At 38.7% G+C, this 16,151-nt stretch overlaps 1 protein-coding gene across 4 annotated transcripts in view; it reads right to left on the bottom strand.

Annotated features, from left to right (window-relative positions):
- The window catches only part of PTPRZ1 (protein tyrosine phosphatase receptor type Z1), a 189,078-nt gene extending 174,175 nt beyond the window's left edge, over positions 1–14,903 (bottom strand). For all 4 annotated transcript variants that reach the window (XM_032761580.2, XM_032761581.2, XM_032761582.2 and 1 more), the window contains exon 1: positions 14,512–14,903. In XM_032761580.2, coding sequence (XP_032617471.1) covers positions 14,512–14,569 — 58 coding nt within the window. In that variant the 5' untranslated portion in view covers positions 14,570–14,903. The remainder of the gene's footprint in view (positions 1–14,511) is intronic.
- Positions 14,904–16,151: the final 1,248 nt, after the last annotated feature.

The raw sequence follows: 16,151 nt of genomic DNA, 5'->3' as shown, positions 1-16,151 counted from the left end.
GAAACTTATAGTTCTCTTTCTCTCGTGTTTCTGGCTACAGTCATCTTTCTTCCCTTCTTCTGCATTCACTATTGTACTCTATTCCAATCACTTAATTTTCTTTCTTAAAACTCTGAATGCCATGAGTAAAAGCCCTTAGGAAGTTGTCCATGATTGTGTGCCAATTCAGTTCAAAATCTATATAGACTCTTGGACCTGTTAAAATGAGAATGTGATTTGATTGACCTACTTTCTGTTTACCTTTTTTTAAAATAAAAAAATTAAGAGGGATTGAGTGAATTTGAGGGTGAATTGAATTCTAATTCCAAATGCTGCAAATGTGATCTCGAGTTGCTTACTCCACCAAATGGGGGTACAGAATTAGTTGAGGTGGTAGCAATGTTTAACATTTGATTGGGTAGAAATTATTGTATTTTCTATTTTTCAAGTGATTACTTTTGAAGTAATTTCACTCATTTATGCCACAAATATTTACTGAACACCTACTATATGAGCAAGAAGTCTTTAGAGCCCAGTGGCTATATCCCACGAGGGGACCAGACTCCTTGAAGATACAGTCATGGAAACAACAGACACGCAATGTGAGTGCTGTGCCATCATGGGTGAGATGATGTTTCCCCTCCTGTGGAAGGGGACAATGATGTGTTAGAGAAAGTTTCACAGACAAAGTAAAAGACAACAGGAATGCATGGGGTCCAAATCCACCCCAAGACGAGGAAAAGATTGAGCCAAAGGGAAGGAGCACACGTGTGGAGATTCAAGTAAAGCTGGACAGGTAGCTTGAGTTCAGGTTTTGATGCACTTTACATGCCTTGGTAAGAGTATCACATGACATCAAAACTCAAAAGAACCTATAGTTCCTTTCCCCTGATGAGTAGAAAAAACACAAAATTTTGTTCATTATTTTCTCAAAGGTTTCCATGGATGGGGACCCTGGCATACCTGTATTGTGTTTTGTTATTAAAGTCAGTTGTAGAATTGCTTTCTGAGAATTACAGAAACACATTATATAAAAGGAAAGTCCTAATAATCTGATTCCTTAAATCATTTCAATAGTCATGGCTACAAACTTGCAAAAAGTCTTTTAACATTGGCCTTAGGCAATAATTTATGTCAAATAAGTAATAATTATAAAGTGTTTATTGAACAGTATACATCTTGGCAAGAAAGCAGGCTGGTGAAGATTTCCTACTTTGATAGTAGATGGGTTTGTTGTTATTTTAATGGCTGTGTGTATGTGTGTGTGTGCGTGTGTCACATTTAATAGAGTGGAATGTTTCAGCTGTGTTTTTGATGAACTAACATATGTGTTTGGGATTTTTAAGTGAATGAACAAGAACATATATGATATACAAAAAACTTTCCATTCTTTATTAGTGAATACCAGATAAAGACCCTTTGAGGATTAATCAGTAGGAACTTAAACTCCAGTCTACAGATCCTAGGTAGGATTATATGTGCACATATTAATATTTTCTCACTGAAACTGCATAGTCTGGCATATGGGATTGTAACAGACTGCAATAATCAAGCATAATTACTTCCACACAAAAAAGTCTATATCAATCTTTTCTTAATGACCTATTTTCAGTGCATTTTCCCCAGTAGCACAATCACCCAAACACATCTCCAGCAAACTGTGTACTACAGTCTCAAAGCCTCACGTTTTAAAAACCAACACTCCCCTTGTATTTAAGAGGGAGAACTCATCGCATAAAGATACACTTTTTCTGCCAGTAGAAGACCCAGCCCATGTCACCATAAAAGGGTTTATATGTCATTATCATTAGCAGAGAGACTATTTGACTGAATATTTGATCTTTGCTTGCCTGAATGCCATCAAGTCTAATACAACCTAGACTCTTGTCATGTTTGTAAAAATTGTGTTTTTTTCCCTCTCCAAATTGACAGATGCTATAGAATTCTAATTTTAAAATGTGAAGTAAAAGAGGATGTCTTGAAAAGCTCCTTCCAAATAGGGAATTGAAATACTTTCTTATGGGCATTTTGCCATTTTGGGGGTAGGGAGGGGTTGGTATAATATTTTGAATAATTTATTGAGAAACATGGAAGCATCTTGTGTTTTCTTGATTTCTTATGCCAAGAATACTGAATAGTTAAAAAGTAATGATAAGTTAGGAGAAAATAAGCTGGACTCACAGATAAGACAGAAGCATCATTGGATAATTTCTTGTGGGATGGACGGTGCCCAGATGTGCTGTAATTTAAAGGATTTAATGGCAACATACATTAGCCACTCTTGGCTAATTAAATGTGATTTCACTCTTTGTGCTTCTTTCACAGGGATCCACTTTTCAGACAGCATTGCCATCTACGTTCAAAATTCTCCAGAGTGGCCAAAAATCATATGCATCCTAAATCATTCTTGGAAATTTTGGCAACAAGAGTTTACCTTTGTCACAAAATAGCAGCTGCTACCACCAAAAATTAAGGCTCAAGTCGGGATAGACTTAACTGTGGAAATTATGTGACATTTTTCTAGTGGTAGGTGTTGAACAGAACATAGAAGAAGAGTGTTTTAACATACACATTTTGCTTATATCTTTTCCTACTTACCCAATTATTTTGAACGTGATAAAGTGGAATGCTGGGGAACCCTAAATGCATTTTGGAGACGAAAACCAACAAACTTTCATATTCAAGCTTCTCTTTAAGCAAATAACTGAGTAATACAGGCTTATTGTTTTGTTTTTTGAATGTAGCAAAAATGACGGAGAGGGCCACAAAGGAGGTTCGTAATACTGAATGCAACTGCAAATGGTCCATCCATGTTCAAAAGGAAGAAGTGCTGCTCACATGCTCAGAGACTTTCTATTTTTTAATTATTTATTTATTTATTTATTTATTTTTTGAGACGGAGTGTCGCTCTGTCGCCCAGGCTGGAGTGCAGTGGCGCGATCTCGGCTCACTGCAAGCTCCGCCTCCCGGGTTCACGCCATTCTCCTGCCTCAGCCTCTCCGAGTAGCTGGGACTACAGGCGCCCGCCACCACGCCCGGCTAATTTTTTTTTGTATTTTTAGTAGAGATGGGGTTTCACCGTGGTCTCGATCTCCTGACCTCGTGATCCACCCGCCTCGCCTCCCAAAGTGCTGGGATTACAAGCGTAAGCCACCGCGCCCGGCCCAGAGACTTTTTAAAAAAAAATGAATTCATGTCTTTGTCTTTCCTTTTTCTGAATTTCCACAGACTTAAAATCTCATCCAAATAGTCTAGCATTCACATTATTATTCTCTTTTCTCGTATGGTCCCACCAGGGTACAATTCATATCTGTAACCAGATTAACTCTTCAAAGACAAAAATAATTTATTAAAAAAGACCAAGGAGAGTGTGGAACACACAGTAAACGTTCAACAAACATGTGCTGAACTGAGTTTCACTGCTCTAACTGGGCCCAAACCCTTTGGAGAGGGACGACAGTGTATTCAGGTCACAGGAAGAAGCAGCATTCTTTCTGTCCTTTATGTTGGAGGCAGGAAAATGTCAGGCTCAAAATATCCAGGATATATGCTACAATTAAACAAAATGATGTTTCCAAAGGATGTAATCTTTTAACATTCAAAATAAAGCAGTATCAGTTTTTAGCAGCAGGAAAAAAATGCATATATATGAAATATACACGTGCATTTGTGTATATATATGCACTTCCATATATGCATTTATATGTGTCCTTATTTAGGTGTGTATATAGATGCATATATGCACATATACATATATGTTTCCATATAACATACTTATATAAATGTATTTATATATATAAACCATCACATGTCATTTCCCCATCTGAAAGCCATCAAAGGAAACTTTACAGTAACCAAATACTTCTATTGAAAATCAATTCAGTCATACTTTTAAAATAGACAAAAGTTTGGCATTCAACTCATATATAGCACGACATGTCTATATTTTTTCATTACATAAGGAAAAAATATGCTTACATTTCAGTCTTGACAGCTGCCGCCTTCTCTCTTTCCTAAACTTAATGATTGATTTACCAATTCATGTATCTTAATGTATCTGAAGAGACATAGAGTAAACAATCCTATGTATTTTTCATGAATTAAAGAAAAAACTGGTCAGGCACAGCACTTTGGGAGGCTGAGGAGGGTGGACCACCTGAGGTTGAGAGTTAGAGGCCACCCTGACCAATATGGAGAAACCCCATCTCTACTAAAAATAAAAAATTAGCTGGGCATGGTGGCTCATGCCTGTAATCCCAGATACTTGGGAGGCTGAGGCACGAGAATCACTTGAACCTAGGAGTTGGAGGTTGCAGTGAGCCGAGATCGCGCCATTGCACTCCAGCCTGGGCAACAAGAGTGAAACTCCATCTCAAAAACAGCAAAAACAAAAACTGCCAAAGTCAATTTTTAAACAAATTCTGAGAAGCCTAATCTATGCATTATTTTCGATTACACTATTTTTATATAAAATACAACTTGTAAGCAATTTACAAAGATGCTAGTTTATGGACATAAATATGATGGCCTTCAAGTAATCTGAACTTGTGGTTAAGTGTACTGGCAGAATGCTGGCTGAAATGTCACAATAGTACATGTGTTCACTGTAAAAAGGACAAATACAAGGGTTTGAAAGGTGAATGAAGTAAGTAGCTTTCATACTGGCATTTGATAAGATTAACCTAAAACTATAAATATGCTAAAATCCACCCTTTAAAAAATGTTTGCTTGTTTTAGTTAAGTTGTGACTCTAATCTCTAAAAAAAATAATCATTTTTAGCAGCACTATTTCCTCTTATTTCTACTCAAGGCACTGAGCTAATCCGTTCAGAGAAAATGTCTAGAGTCAATTACTGCCTTGTCTTAACAAATTTAAGAGTTTCACCATTCAATAAATAATCAGGTTTCAAGCAACCATCCTCTATTTCTCTCTTCTTTCTTCCCTCCAAGTTATCAACTTCTGTGGACTTGCATGTATTTGCTATCTTCTCATTTCCTTCCTGGATATTTCTCTGATTCCATGTATTCCATGCTACATCTTCACCTTCCCAGAGAAGACACTCCCTTAAGGATCACCAGTGACTCACTCCAGAGAATGGCACAATGTCCTACCACTTATACCAATTACATTCATATCAAGTGAGATAATGTATCTGAAAGTGCTTGTTAAACATTAAAGAATTCTATAAAGAGGATGATATTATTATATCCCAAATGATCTATACATTTCCACTGTGACTGCCACCGTGTAAAAGGCTTTTAACCAAGCTTCCTGATTCCCTGTCTCCCTCGGCTTCAATCCATCCTATGCTCTGATACCTGAGTTATCTTCCTAAAATAAAGAGATCTATTCCAGTCATTTCACTGCTCAAAACCCTTTAGTAATTTCCCATTGTATAATGAATAGATTTCAAACTCAAAACTCTTCAGTTGGCCATTGTAAATCCTACCTACCATTTGAGACCTTTGACTGTTATACTCCTCTTTCCACTGTCCCCTCCCTCCAATTACCACGTTCTCACTTTCAGAGCATGTTTCTCTGAATGCCAACCTTAATGCCTCTGATGCTTTCTGGTCCCATGGTGACCCCTGAAGCTCTATCCATTTATCCTGAATGGTCTATATCCAATCCCATCTCCTACTAGAAACCTTCCAAGAGGTGAATTTAAGACTAAATATATCTCCACACAGCTCACACTCTCATATGCCAGAAACTCCATCATGTATGAGACATACTTATGTATGCATCTTTCTATCTTGTAAAAGTTCAGCTGGCCATGAGAAGTATAGTCTCTCTGGAGGAATATTTATCCCAAGGAAGATGCTCCAAAATGATTCATTAAATTAATTTGTACTTGCATCATCACTAATAAGTATATTAAAGGAGTTATTTGAAGCACCTAGAAAAGTTCATTGTTAATTTTTAAATGGAGTTATTGGTGCTTTTCAAATACAGTAAAAAGAAATAGCCTATACCTGATTAATAATTTCACAAAAAACACAAATTGCTAAAATGAAAAAGCAATAGCTAAATCTTAATATCTGTTTCATAACAGTAAACAAAAAGCCAAGTTCTAACAAATTATGCATGGAGAAAGAAAATAAATAATGGAGAACAAGAATATGTATCATTGATGAAATGAACGATATTATGTGACTGTGCCTGGATAAATGTCACTTGGAGTCCCCATCTTGGAAGCTGGTTCATTTATCCTCTTACCAGCTGATAGACTTGAATCTTTGGACCCACTCCAAGACTGCCTGGCCTCCTGAAGTTTCCCTGGCTTTCAAAGACTATGAGGTCAACCACCATAGAGCATACTCCTCCTTCTAGGGTTACTCTGAAACTGAAACTGCCTTAAGAAGAGAGAGAGACGGGAAAATTTCCAGGACCTTTGTCTTGTGGCACTAGATTTGTTTTAGGACAGCATAAAACCTGCCAATATCTCCACCTTAAGAAAAATGAACTAAGATTAGTAGTGTCATGAAGCTGGCCTAGATCTGTGGTTTGAGTCCTAGGCTGTACTCTATAATCACCTGGAGAGTTTTAAGAAAATGTCCATGTCTGGGCTCAGCACCCATACATTATGAAGTACTTGATTTGATGCCCAGGCATCAGTATGATTTAAAAGTCTCCCAGGTGCATAGTCAGCTTGGGCTGCTATAACAAAATACCATTTACTGGGTGGCTAACATAACAGACATTTATTTCTCACAGATCTGGAGGCTGGGAAGTTTAAGATCAAAAGGCCAGCAGATTTGATTCCTGGCGAGGGCTCTCTTTCTGGATTGCAGATGGCTGCCTTCTTGCTGTGTCTTTACATGGTGAATAGAGAGAGGACTCTGGTCTCTTTCTCTTCTTATACAGGCACTAAACCCATCAATGACAGCTTCACCCTCATGACCTAATTACCCTGCAAAGGCCCTATCCCCAAATACGATCATAATGGCAAGTTAGGGCTTCAACATGAATTTTGGAGAGGACACAAACATTCAGTCCATAACACCAAGTAAGTTCAAAATGCAGCCAGGATTGAGAATTATCGACCTAGATAAATGGTTGTCAGCGTTTTCGTGCACTAAAACACACATGACAATAATATCCCACGTGCTCCTCAAGGATATCCTTATGCTCCTTTGGGCAGATCATGATTTTGCACAACTCCGTGGCAGCTGAGACAACACCACCTTGACATATCCTATTCAAGAAAATGTGTCAGAATGCAAGTGGGTAAAAATTTAATAATAGAAATAATTTTTAATCTGATGACAATATGAATAAAAATCATTATAAAATCTAGAAACTTCCTTATATCTGGCCAGCATGTTCTAAGCATGTAATCAAGACTCTGGTTATTACCATGATCTCTGCTTAAAGGGCTCATTTTAAAAATCAATATTTTATTTTATTCCTACTCAAGGTACTGAGTTAATCGGTTCAGAGAAAGGAGCTCATAGTGAGAGCCATCCTTAGGTAAATACATTAGAGCTTTAGGATTCAAGAAATAGGCAGTTCAGTCAGTGACAGTGAAAAAGTAGAAAATTTATCCAGTAAGTGCTAAAGGGGAAGGCAGAGAGAGAGGGTAGAATGTTTCTCCAAGAGCAGGAAGATACCTGTATTCTCATCATAGTTCTGGATATTCTAACAGAAAATCCTTCTTTCTTACTAATGAATAAATTATTTCCAAATATCCAAGTACTACATTTCCGAAGAAATTTGTAAAAAAAAAACTATCCCCTGTTAGTGTGCACATAAATTGACTGGTACTTATTGAATAAGGCCAAAAACTTCACATTAACCAGTACCCAAAATAACTGAGTTTACTTTAATATCTGTGGGCAAATATCAGAAGGGGAAAACAAAGACAATCAGCCCATTTTACCACACTGGAATATTTAGGCAGAAACATCTGTCAACTCATACTTTAAAAATTATGTTAACGACAAAGACCTCCAAATGATATTAACATAGTAAAAATATTTTTAACTAATGATTTCAAATAGCATTAATCTCTTCCCTACCAAACTTTTCATCAAGGTGCTGAGCAAACTTAAGTTTATTTAATTATCTTAAACTCATGCTAAAAGAAAGTGAAGCTGAAGAGGAAATAGCAACAAAAAAAGAAAAAGAAAAGAGGGAGGGATTAAAGGAATGAAGGATAAAAGGAGGAAGGGAGGGAAGAAGGGAGGAAAGGGGAAGGAAGGAAAAATAGAAGGAAGGAATGAAGGATAAAAGGAGGAAGGGAGGGAAGAAGGGAGGAAAGGGGAAGGAAGGAAAAATAGAAGGAAGGAAGGAAAGAAAAAAGGAAGGGAGGAAGGTAGCTCAGCAGAAAATAAAGCAAATATCCTAACAAAAGATTGTCTCCTTTTTTCTGATTTTGACTCCTGTGAAGATTTTTAACTGATCCCATGTCCCATTCCATTTGAATTCAACTCAGTACAAATATTTGCTATGTGCAGAGTTAAACTTGTGTAGCACATCCTCTCTAGGATTAATGATAAAACTATTGACAAACTCCAAAGGCATGTACATCCACATGATGAAACTGCACTTCCCATCATTTGCCTGGTTTTCAAAACTGTTTTGTGCCATTATCTCTTATGGCCTTCTTGACTAGAGAAGACTTAAACCAATATGATAGCTTTTGGCTGACTGAAAATACAGTGTTCATGGGCTCGAGATACTTTATTTACTCATTACTGACCATCCTGCATCCCCCATTGCCCTCTCCTCCCCAACACCAGAGCAGCACAGGCACATGCACTTGTACACATACAAAGTGGCACACTAGCTGACTTGATGTTCTGGCCCCCTGGGATGTATCCAAAACTCATTGGTGCCAACTCATCTAGAATTAAAAGCTCACTCAAGACTGCTTCTGTAAGTACACATTCAGGATCAATCACAGGAGCTTTATTTTCCATGCACAGATAGTGTCTGGATCTATGTGATGCTTGTACAGGCATTAATCACATTCATGACAGCTCCAGCCTCATAGAGGATGCTTACATGCTTACATGTATTTCTGGGAGAATCAATGAAAGTGAAGTTCGCGTACCAGAAGTGACATTAAAGATGGACAGGTCAAGGTGAATGCTGACCTTACTCCCAGACTGAGATCATAATCAAAAGAGGGAAAGACCAGTGAAAACTGGCCGGTGTCAACAACAAACAACTATTTTTTTTTCTAAGAAGCTTCATTGTACAACCTTTCTATAACCTTATACATTAAAGATTTATTGGCACCTACTGTAAGTGCTAAGTTCAAGAATGCAATGTTGATTGAATTTTTCATTGAATTCTTCAATGAATGAATTTAACAATGAACGAATGATGAATGTAAGAATGAATTCTTTACCCTCAAATAATGTAGTCGAGTCGAGGAGACAGATAAATTGAAAAACAATACCGTGGATAACATAACAAATTATGGAAAATGTACTATGGGAGCAGAGCACTCACTCCCGAACCAGCGGTTAATCTCTTCTGTTCAACCTCAGTCCATAAAGGCTACAAAGTGGCCATTGAACTCTTTTCACCTATTGCTGCTCTACCAAAGGCCCCATCTTGTTTCTAGGATGTTTGCAGGCTAACACAGTACAAACCATAACTAACTCACATGCATGAACACTTCAAACAATTTCAATGACTTTAGAAATTTTTCTAGTTGAGTTGATGACTCCTCATGAGTTCTGTCAATCATTATTTTACCAGCGTTTTTTGTTGTTGTTCCAAAACAACACTGCCCAGATGGAGATGTTCCACGTCTGCACTGTCCCATGCGGTTGCCACTAGCCATACAGACTACTGAGCACTTGAAATGTGGATAGTGTGATTAGGGAACTGAATTGTTTTATTTTAATAAATTTTAAATTACATAGCTACATCTGCCTAGTGGCTATAGTATTAAACAGGACATTTCTAAAATATAAGTGTTTTAAGATTGTGCTATATGATACTTTTTCTTTAATTTCTATACATTATGCTATACATGTCTCTGACACTGCAAACACAGAGAAAAATTGGTTTCCTTTTGTAACCTGAAGTTACTTCTAGGAATTAATCTCAATAAGACACTAAAATTTGAAATATAATTTAAATATTTTTATATATATATACACAAACACATAAATATATATAATACACTTTTATGTATATGCATATATATACATTTATATATGTATATACACACATATCTCTCTCTTGTTTAAATTGGCTCTGACTTTTACCATTGGAATTCTTAATGGAGCAGGAAGCATTTTAAAATATTTGAGAGTTAACATATTCAACACATTAAGAGATATTTGGAAAAGACTTATTTTCAACTAGTTGTGAACAGAAAAAGTATCTTTAAAACAAGATTTAAAGAAAGTTTTCATTGTGGGATTGAATCAGATTAGCTGGGTTGTGACCATCATGAGTTTTAAGTCTCTGTATGTTGATGCATGGTTGAATTATTAGCGCCTAGCATGGTGCCTTGCAGATGTCGGGCACTTAGTGAACATCTAGTGAATGAGTAGTTAAAGTAGCATGGCTGGAATGATTCTGTATCTGGATCACAGTGATTGCTACATGACCATATGCATTTGTGAAAACTTTCAAAATGGTAAAAATGTAAATTATACCTTAATTTTCAAAAAAGGATAAAAAAGTAATACAAGAGTACATGGGCGAAATCATGAAAGGGATCCTCAGAAAAGCAAATGGGACTGTGAAATGTACCATCACGTCACATGTAAGCAAGCTGGTGAATGCCAAACAGCAAATTGATCTTGGGAAGGAAAAGAGGAAAAGCCTCAGGCTCTAGAGTGGGAAGGAATACACAGGCTGAATCAGGATGTGTAATGTTAGGCAAGTTATCTGAGTTCTCTGTGCCGGGTTCCCTCATTTGTAAAAGGTGTAAGATGAAAACACCAGTATCAAAGGGTTTTGAGGAGAATGAAATGAGAAAATGTACATCAAATGCTCAGTGCTGAAACTACACCTAGTAGACACTTGAGTAGATGGTAACTGAAAATGAAACACAGGCTCATCTTCTTAATTATGCCTTCCTTTGAGATCTTCTGGTCCTGACTGAGGGGGTTCCATTTCCCTGCAACAGTCTGAACGGTCAGCAAATGGGTGGTCAAGCAAATCTCTCACATTAGACAGTACTCAAATCTTTTCGGAGTTAAAGGGAATGAGAAAACGCAGCTCACGCTTCCAGAAAAACCTGATTTTTTGCCAGAAGCAAAATTCCCACAACATAAAATTTTAAGCAAGATCTTGAATCTCTAGTGCAGACATGAGAGTAGAAATGAATTCATCAATGAAATGATTTCTCCTGGCAAACTTCCCTGACTGGAAGCAACCACAGTATATGTAAAAAGGAGAAAGAAATGAAATAACGAAAACTGCAACTCTGCAATCAAAAGGAATTACTTTTCTGAATAGAGGCTAGTTATTATTTGGGAAAAAGGCATGAATATTTTTTATATGTGGTTACAATTTGTTTTCGGAGGATAAATAGACCAAACTGAGAGTCACAACTTATCGAATTTCACGGACTCTATAGCCAGCATAAATTAAGAAGTTAATTCTTGCGGAGGAGTTAGGTTTAATTTATTGTTAATGTGGCTCTTAAAGCAGTAAGATGTGACTAAAAAGTTCAGAATCTGATTCATTACATATTTAATAATAATACTTAAACATTTGAACTTAGTGTACCTTGCAGCACCATAATTCACTTAATTCAAAGATCCTGAATTCTCTCATTAATTGGAAGAAATTATTCCTTAAAAGCTCTTAAAATATCTACCTCTCCTCCATGACTCATAGTTAAGCCTCCTTACAGGAAAGCCACTGTAGTTTTTCCCATAAGATATACCTGTTCAGTGGGTCAAGAAAAATTTGTTTTGGTTCATGTATTCTGATAATTTTTTTGTCTGGAAAGTTATTTGAAAGAAGCAGTTGGTCTATTATGTCCAGTTCAAAACATCAGGACATTTTAGATACAAAATGATATGATCTGATCACTAAGACATTCTTAATTGCCAATAATCAATATCTTAGTGAACTCTACAACTTGTTCCTGGATAATGGTAAGAACGACAGCCTAATGTTCAAATTCTTTTGAGCTGTTCTCCTGTACAGCAAGCCTTAGTCAGTTGACAGACCCTTACTGAGCACTTATTACATATGCCAGGCTACCTCGTTGGCTATAAGAACACTGAAGATGAGGGTAAACGCATCCACAAACACTGAAGTAGGTGCTGAGTGAAAAATAATTGAAATGGAGCCTAACTTTTTCATTTGAAGATAATGTGCCTCACTTTTTCAAACCATGCTGCCCCAAGATCAAGATATTTATGTTACTTGATGTCGCCAATGCCTCCAGGTCAGCCTGTTGGCAACTGTGTAAAAGGCCAACTTTGTTAAAATGGTGAGGAATACAAAAGTAGTCACTTTCCAGTCTCAACAAAACTCATTTGGAGTTCCAATGCAAGCTTACATTCAGTAGCATTACATAAGCTTGTGATAGTCTTTAAAAGTTAATTAAATTCTTTACACTTAAATTTTACGTCACCAAAGACTTAAAGAAAATGTCCAACAGACTGAAAACTATACAACCAAAAATAGGCTACAAATAATGCTTTACAGAGAAAAACCTTTGCAAATATGGTATATTTAGTATATTGACATAATGGAATATTACTCAGCCACAAAAAGGAATGACGTATTTATACATACAATAACATGGATGAAACTGGAAATATTATGCCAAGTGAACAAAGACAGACAGAAAAGGCCACAAGTTGCATGATTCTATTTATATGAAATGTCCAGGATAGGCAAATTTATAGAGACAGAAAGTAGATTAGTGGTTGCTAGGAGCTGGGGTCATGGAGAATGGGGAATGGCTGCTAAGGAACATGGGGTTTCTTTTTGGGGTTATTAAAACATTCTGGAATTAGATAGTGGTGATGGCTGCACAACTTCACGAATATACTAAAAACCACTGGATCATTTTAAAAAGATGAATTGTACAATGTGTGAATTTTATCTTTTTTTTTTTCAAAAGGATCCACAACATGCTCTGGGCATGTGGTTTTGAAGACATACAAAGCAATACTCTCTGGTTTATTTCCTTGCTACTGTGATATTTACTTAAATAATTTAATTACTAAGAGGACCTGGCTTCATTGTTAAAATAGATCTATAATAGAAATGTGAATTCAACAGGTGTGTGTTTGATGACCACGTACTTTTTAAAAATGTCTTCCCCTCTCCAGAACTGACTATAAGGTTTTAGAATCAATGGAGACCAGAGATTCCCCTGCATGTCTTACGTGTCAACTGTGCATCACACCACCCCTGAGCACTTTCATAAAGCCTTTGAAATTTAAATTACGTCCATGTGTGTGGGGGTCTATGGGGAATTATCACCATATTTGCAATGTAATTCTCATTTATTAGAACTTAAAAATAATTTCTGTTTGTAAAGGTTACAGTGCCAAGAGCAGCACCATCTATTGGATGAAAATGTACGCTTAATATCTACTCTATTATGAACCATCTAAAATTTAAAAATTGGGAGCCTCTGAAAAGAATTAAATATGTGTACTCACAAAGCGAAGTACAATACTTTGTAACTTTCAGGTTAATGCGTAAACCAATCATTATATTCTATCGCGATAGAAAACCATGAAGAAAAAAAAGCATTTCTTTAATAAAACGCAAAAGTCCAATCTTGCACTTCTCGAAAATGACCGGAAAACTTGAGTCTGCATCGCAGGTAAAGCGAATGCTTAAACTGGCTATTTCAGAATGCAATTTCGGTTTTAAATGTAACCTGGAGGGTGTGGATAAAAAATGAAATCTATAAATAAGTATATCAACCTGCAGCTCTCCTCTGACTTTGGCGGCACTGGCAAAACCTAGAGATTTTGATTGAACTGTTTTTTTTTTTTTTTTGTAAGTAATTGCCCAGACTTGAATATGACTAAATTGAAAGTAATAAAAAACCCTGAAAAGTCAGGTTGGTGCTTGTGCCTGTTACTACCTTTCAGGTGTGCGTGTGTGTCTGCAATTCACATCAGACACGTGTACTTTCCATTTAAGCCCATCATACCTGTAGCATAAAAATGAACAGCAAAAAAGACAGTACAGTACGCAGCCCCGCACCACAGCTGTATTTCTGGTCATTTATCTTCCTATGTATATCTAAAAGGCGATTTCTACACTTCGCAAAAGGAGGAGAGAAGAACGGTGGCGGCAGGGATCCGAGTAGCCCCAGCTCTGTCTCCTGGGGCCCCGGGCACTAATGCCGGCGGGCCGATGGAAGGGGCGAGGGCGCGGGGCGGGGAGGGGGCGAGCAAATCCCACGCAGCTGCCTGCACAGCGCGGCCGCCCGCTCAGTGGGAGCCCAGTTGCCTGTCCCTTTTCCCTCCTGGCTAGATGGCGGCGGCGGCAAGTCGCGGACACGCTGAAATGCTCCCACCCTCATCCCACCGATTCCGGAGCTGAAACCCCACCGAGCTCTTCTCACTCACCCAGGCGGCAAACACAGAGGAGCTGAATGCAAGCGAGGAAACGCTTTAGGATTCGCATTTCCAGACGGTTTGCGGCCCCTCGCCGTGCGGCTCCTCTGCTTCTCAGAGTGGAGAGGGAGGGGGCGCGAAGGAAATGTTGTTTGTTTGTTTTTAATCCTCCGGTGTATAGATCGAAGTGAGATCGTGCGTGCGTGCGTGTGTGTGTGTGTGTGTGTGTGTGAGAGAGAGAGAGAGAGAGAGAGAGCCAGAGACAGCGAGAGAGGAATAATCTGGAGAAAGCCGCACGGTGGTGGGGCCCGGGGCCGCTAGCCGAGGCGCATGTCCTCCGGCGTGCGGGACTTTGCCTCTTTCGCCGGCTGAGGCGGCCGCGGTCTGAGCGCTCCCAGCGCAGCGAAGCCTGAGTGCCGGGTGCGCGCTCCGGCCGGGCTGTGCGCGCCGCGGCTCCTGGAGGGGGCGGGGGCGCAGAACCGCGCGGCTGGGAGCGTGCCGCGGACCCGGGGTCGCGCGGGGGGCGGAGGGGTGCGGCTGCCGCTCTGGGTCCGGATCCCAGAGTAGCAATTAACACACCGACAATCCTCCCCCTGTCCGCTGCCAGTGGTTTCGCTGCCCTGGAGTTAGAGGGATCCGCTGGGGTTTCCAATGTTCGCAGAACATTGGAACTCCTTCATCACTTCGGAAGGGAAGGGAAGGGAAGGCCGGACATCCCGCACAGCCAGAGGTTGACCTTTGAGTTTCACCTCTAAGAGTTTTTTTCATTTTTTTGTTCTCTGCAGGTGCTTAAGTGGGTCCAATCAGAATGTGGTGAGGGCGCCTGGGTACATTGTTTCCCTCCCTTTTTTCTTTCCATTTTCCTAATAAAGTAGTAGACCCCATTGCCTTTGGGAGAGTTGACTCCAAAAAATCTCCAGCCCTGATTGTGACCAGTCTGACCCTGCCCTTTCCCTAGACCCCAACGAAACTGCCATGCTGGGTACAGCTGTTTGGGGGAACTTTCAACACGGCGGTGGTCCCGCCAGACCGAACCACACAAGTGCCTCCTCCCACAGGGTCGAACGGGAAGATTTTTTATTACTTGATTGAAGGGTATGCAAAAAATGTATAATACATACCTTCTGCTGCCTTAGAGCTGGAAATGTCACCTTCATGTGCTCTTTTCTGTGGTGGTGTTCAGAACTAGACTGTGAACGCCTTGATGGCAGGGAGTTTGCCTTTATTACTATAACCCCAGATCCTAGCAAAATGGCCTTAAAAAGAAAATCAATAGGTGTTCCCTGAATGTTTGTTGAATTACTTTGAAGCCAAAAGGAAACAATGAGAAGGTAATTGGTGGTAGTCTCTACACTGAAAATTTATGAGATTTTCATTTATATGATATCCTTTAACTATTAGTACATGTTTTTCGTATATGAGACCCACTTTAGAGCCTTTTAGGAGTCCCATCTAAGGCACAGAAAGCCAAGTTGTGGAATTATCCCATGTATTCTTAGTAACAATCTGATGTAGGTATCTGTACAGTGTGTACTATTGTGTCCTGTTCTTGTCTCAAAAATAGTATTCTAGCTTTAAAAATTTTAAAGAAAACTTACTGCACATAAAATTGGGTTCTGAATGTATTTCAAGTGTTACTACGAGTTCTTGCT

Source organism: Hylobates moloch, unplaced genomic scaffold (genome assembly GCF_009828535.3).
Source record: "Hylobates moloch isolate HMO894 unplaced genomic scaffold, HMol_V3 SCAFFOLD_1, whole genome shotgun sequence".
NCBI classification, from domain to species: Eukaryota; Metazoa; Chordata; class Mammalia; order Primates; family Hylobatidae; genus Hylobates; species Hylobates moloch.
Note: the sequence above shows the minus strand (reverse complement) of the source record. Positions and strands in the feature narration are given on the sequence as shown.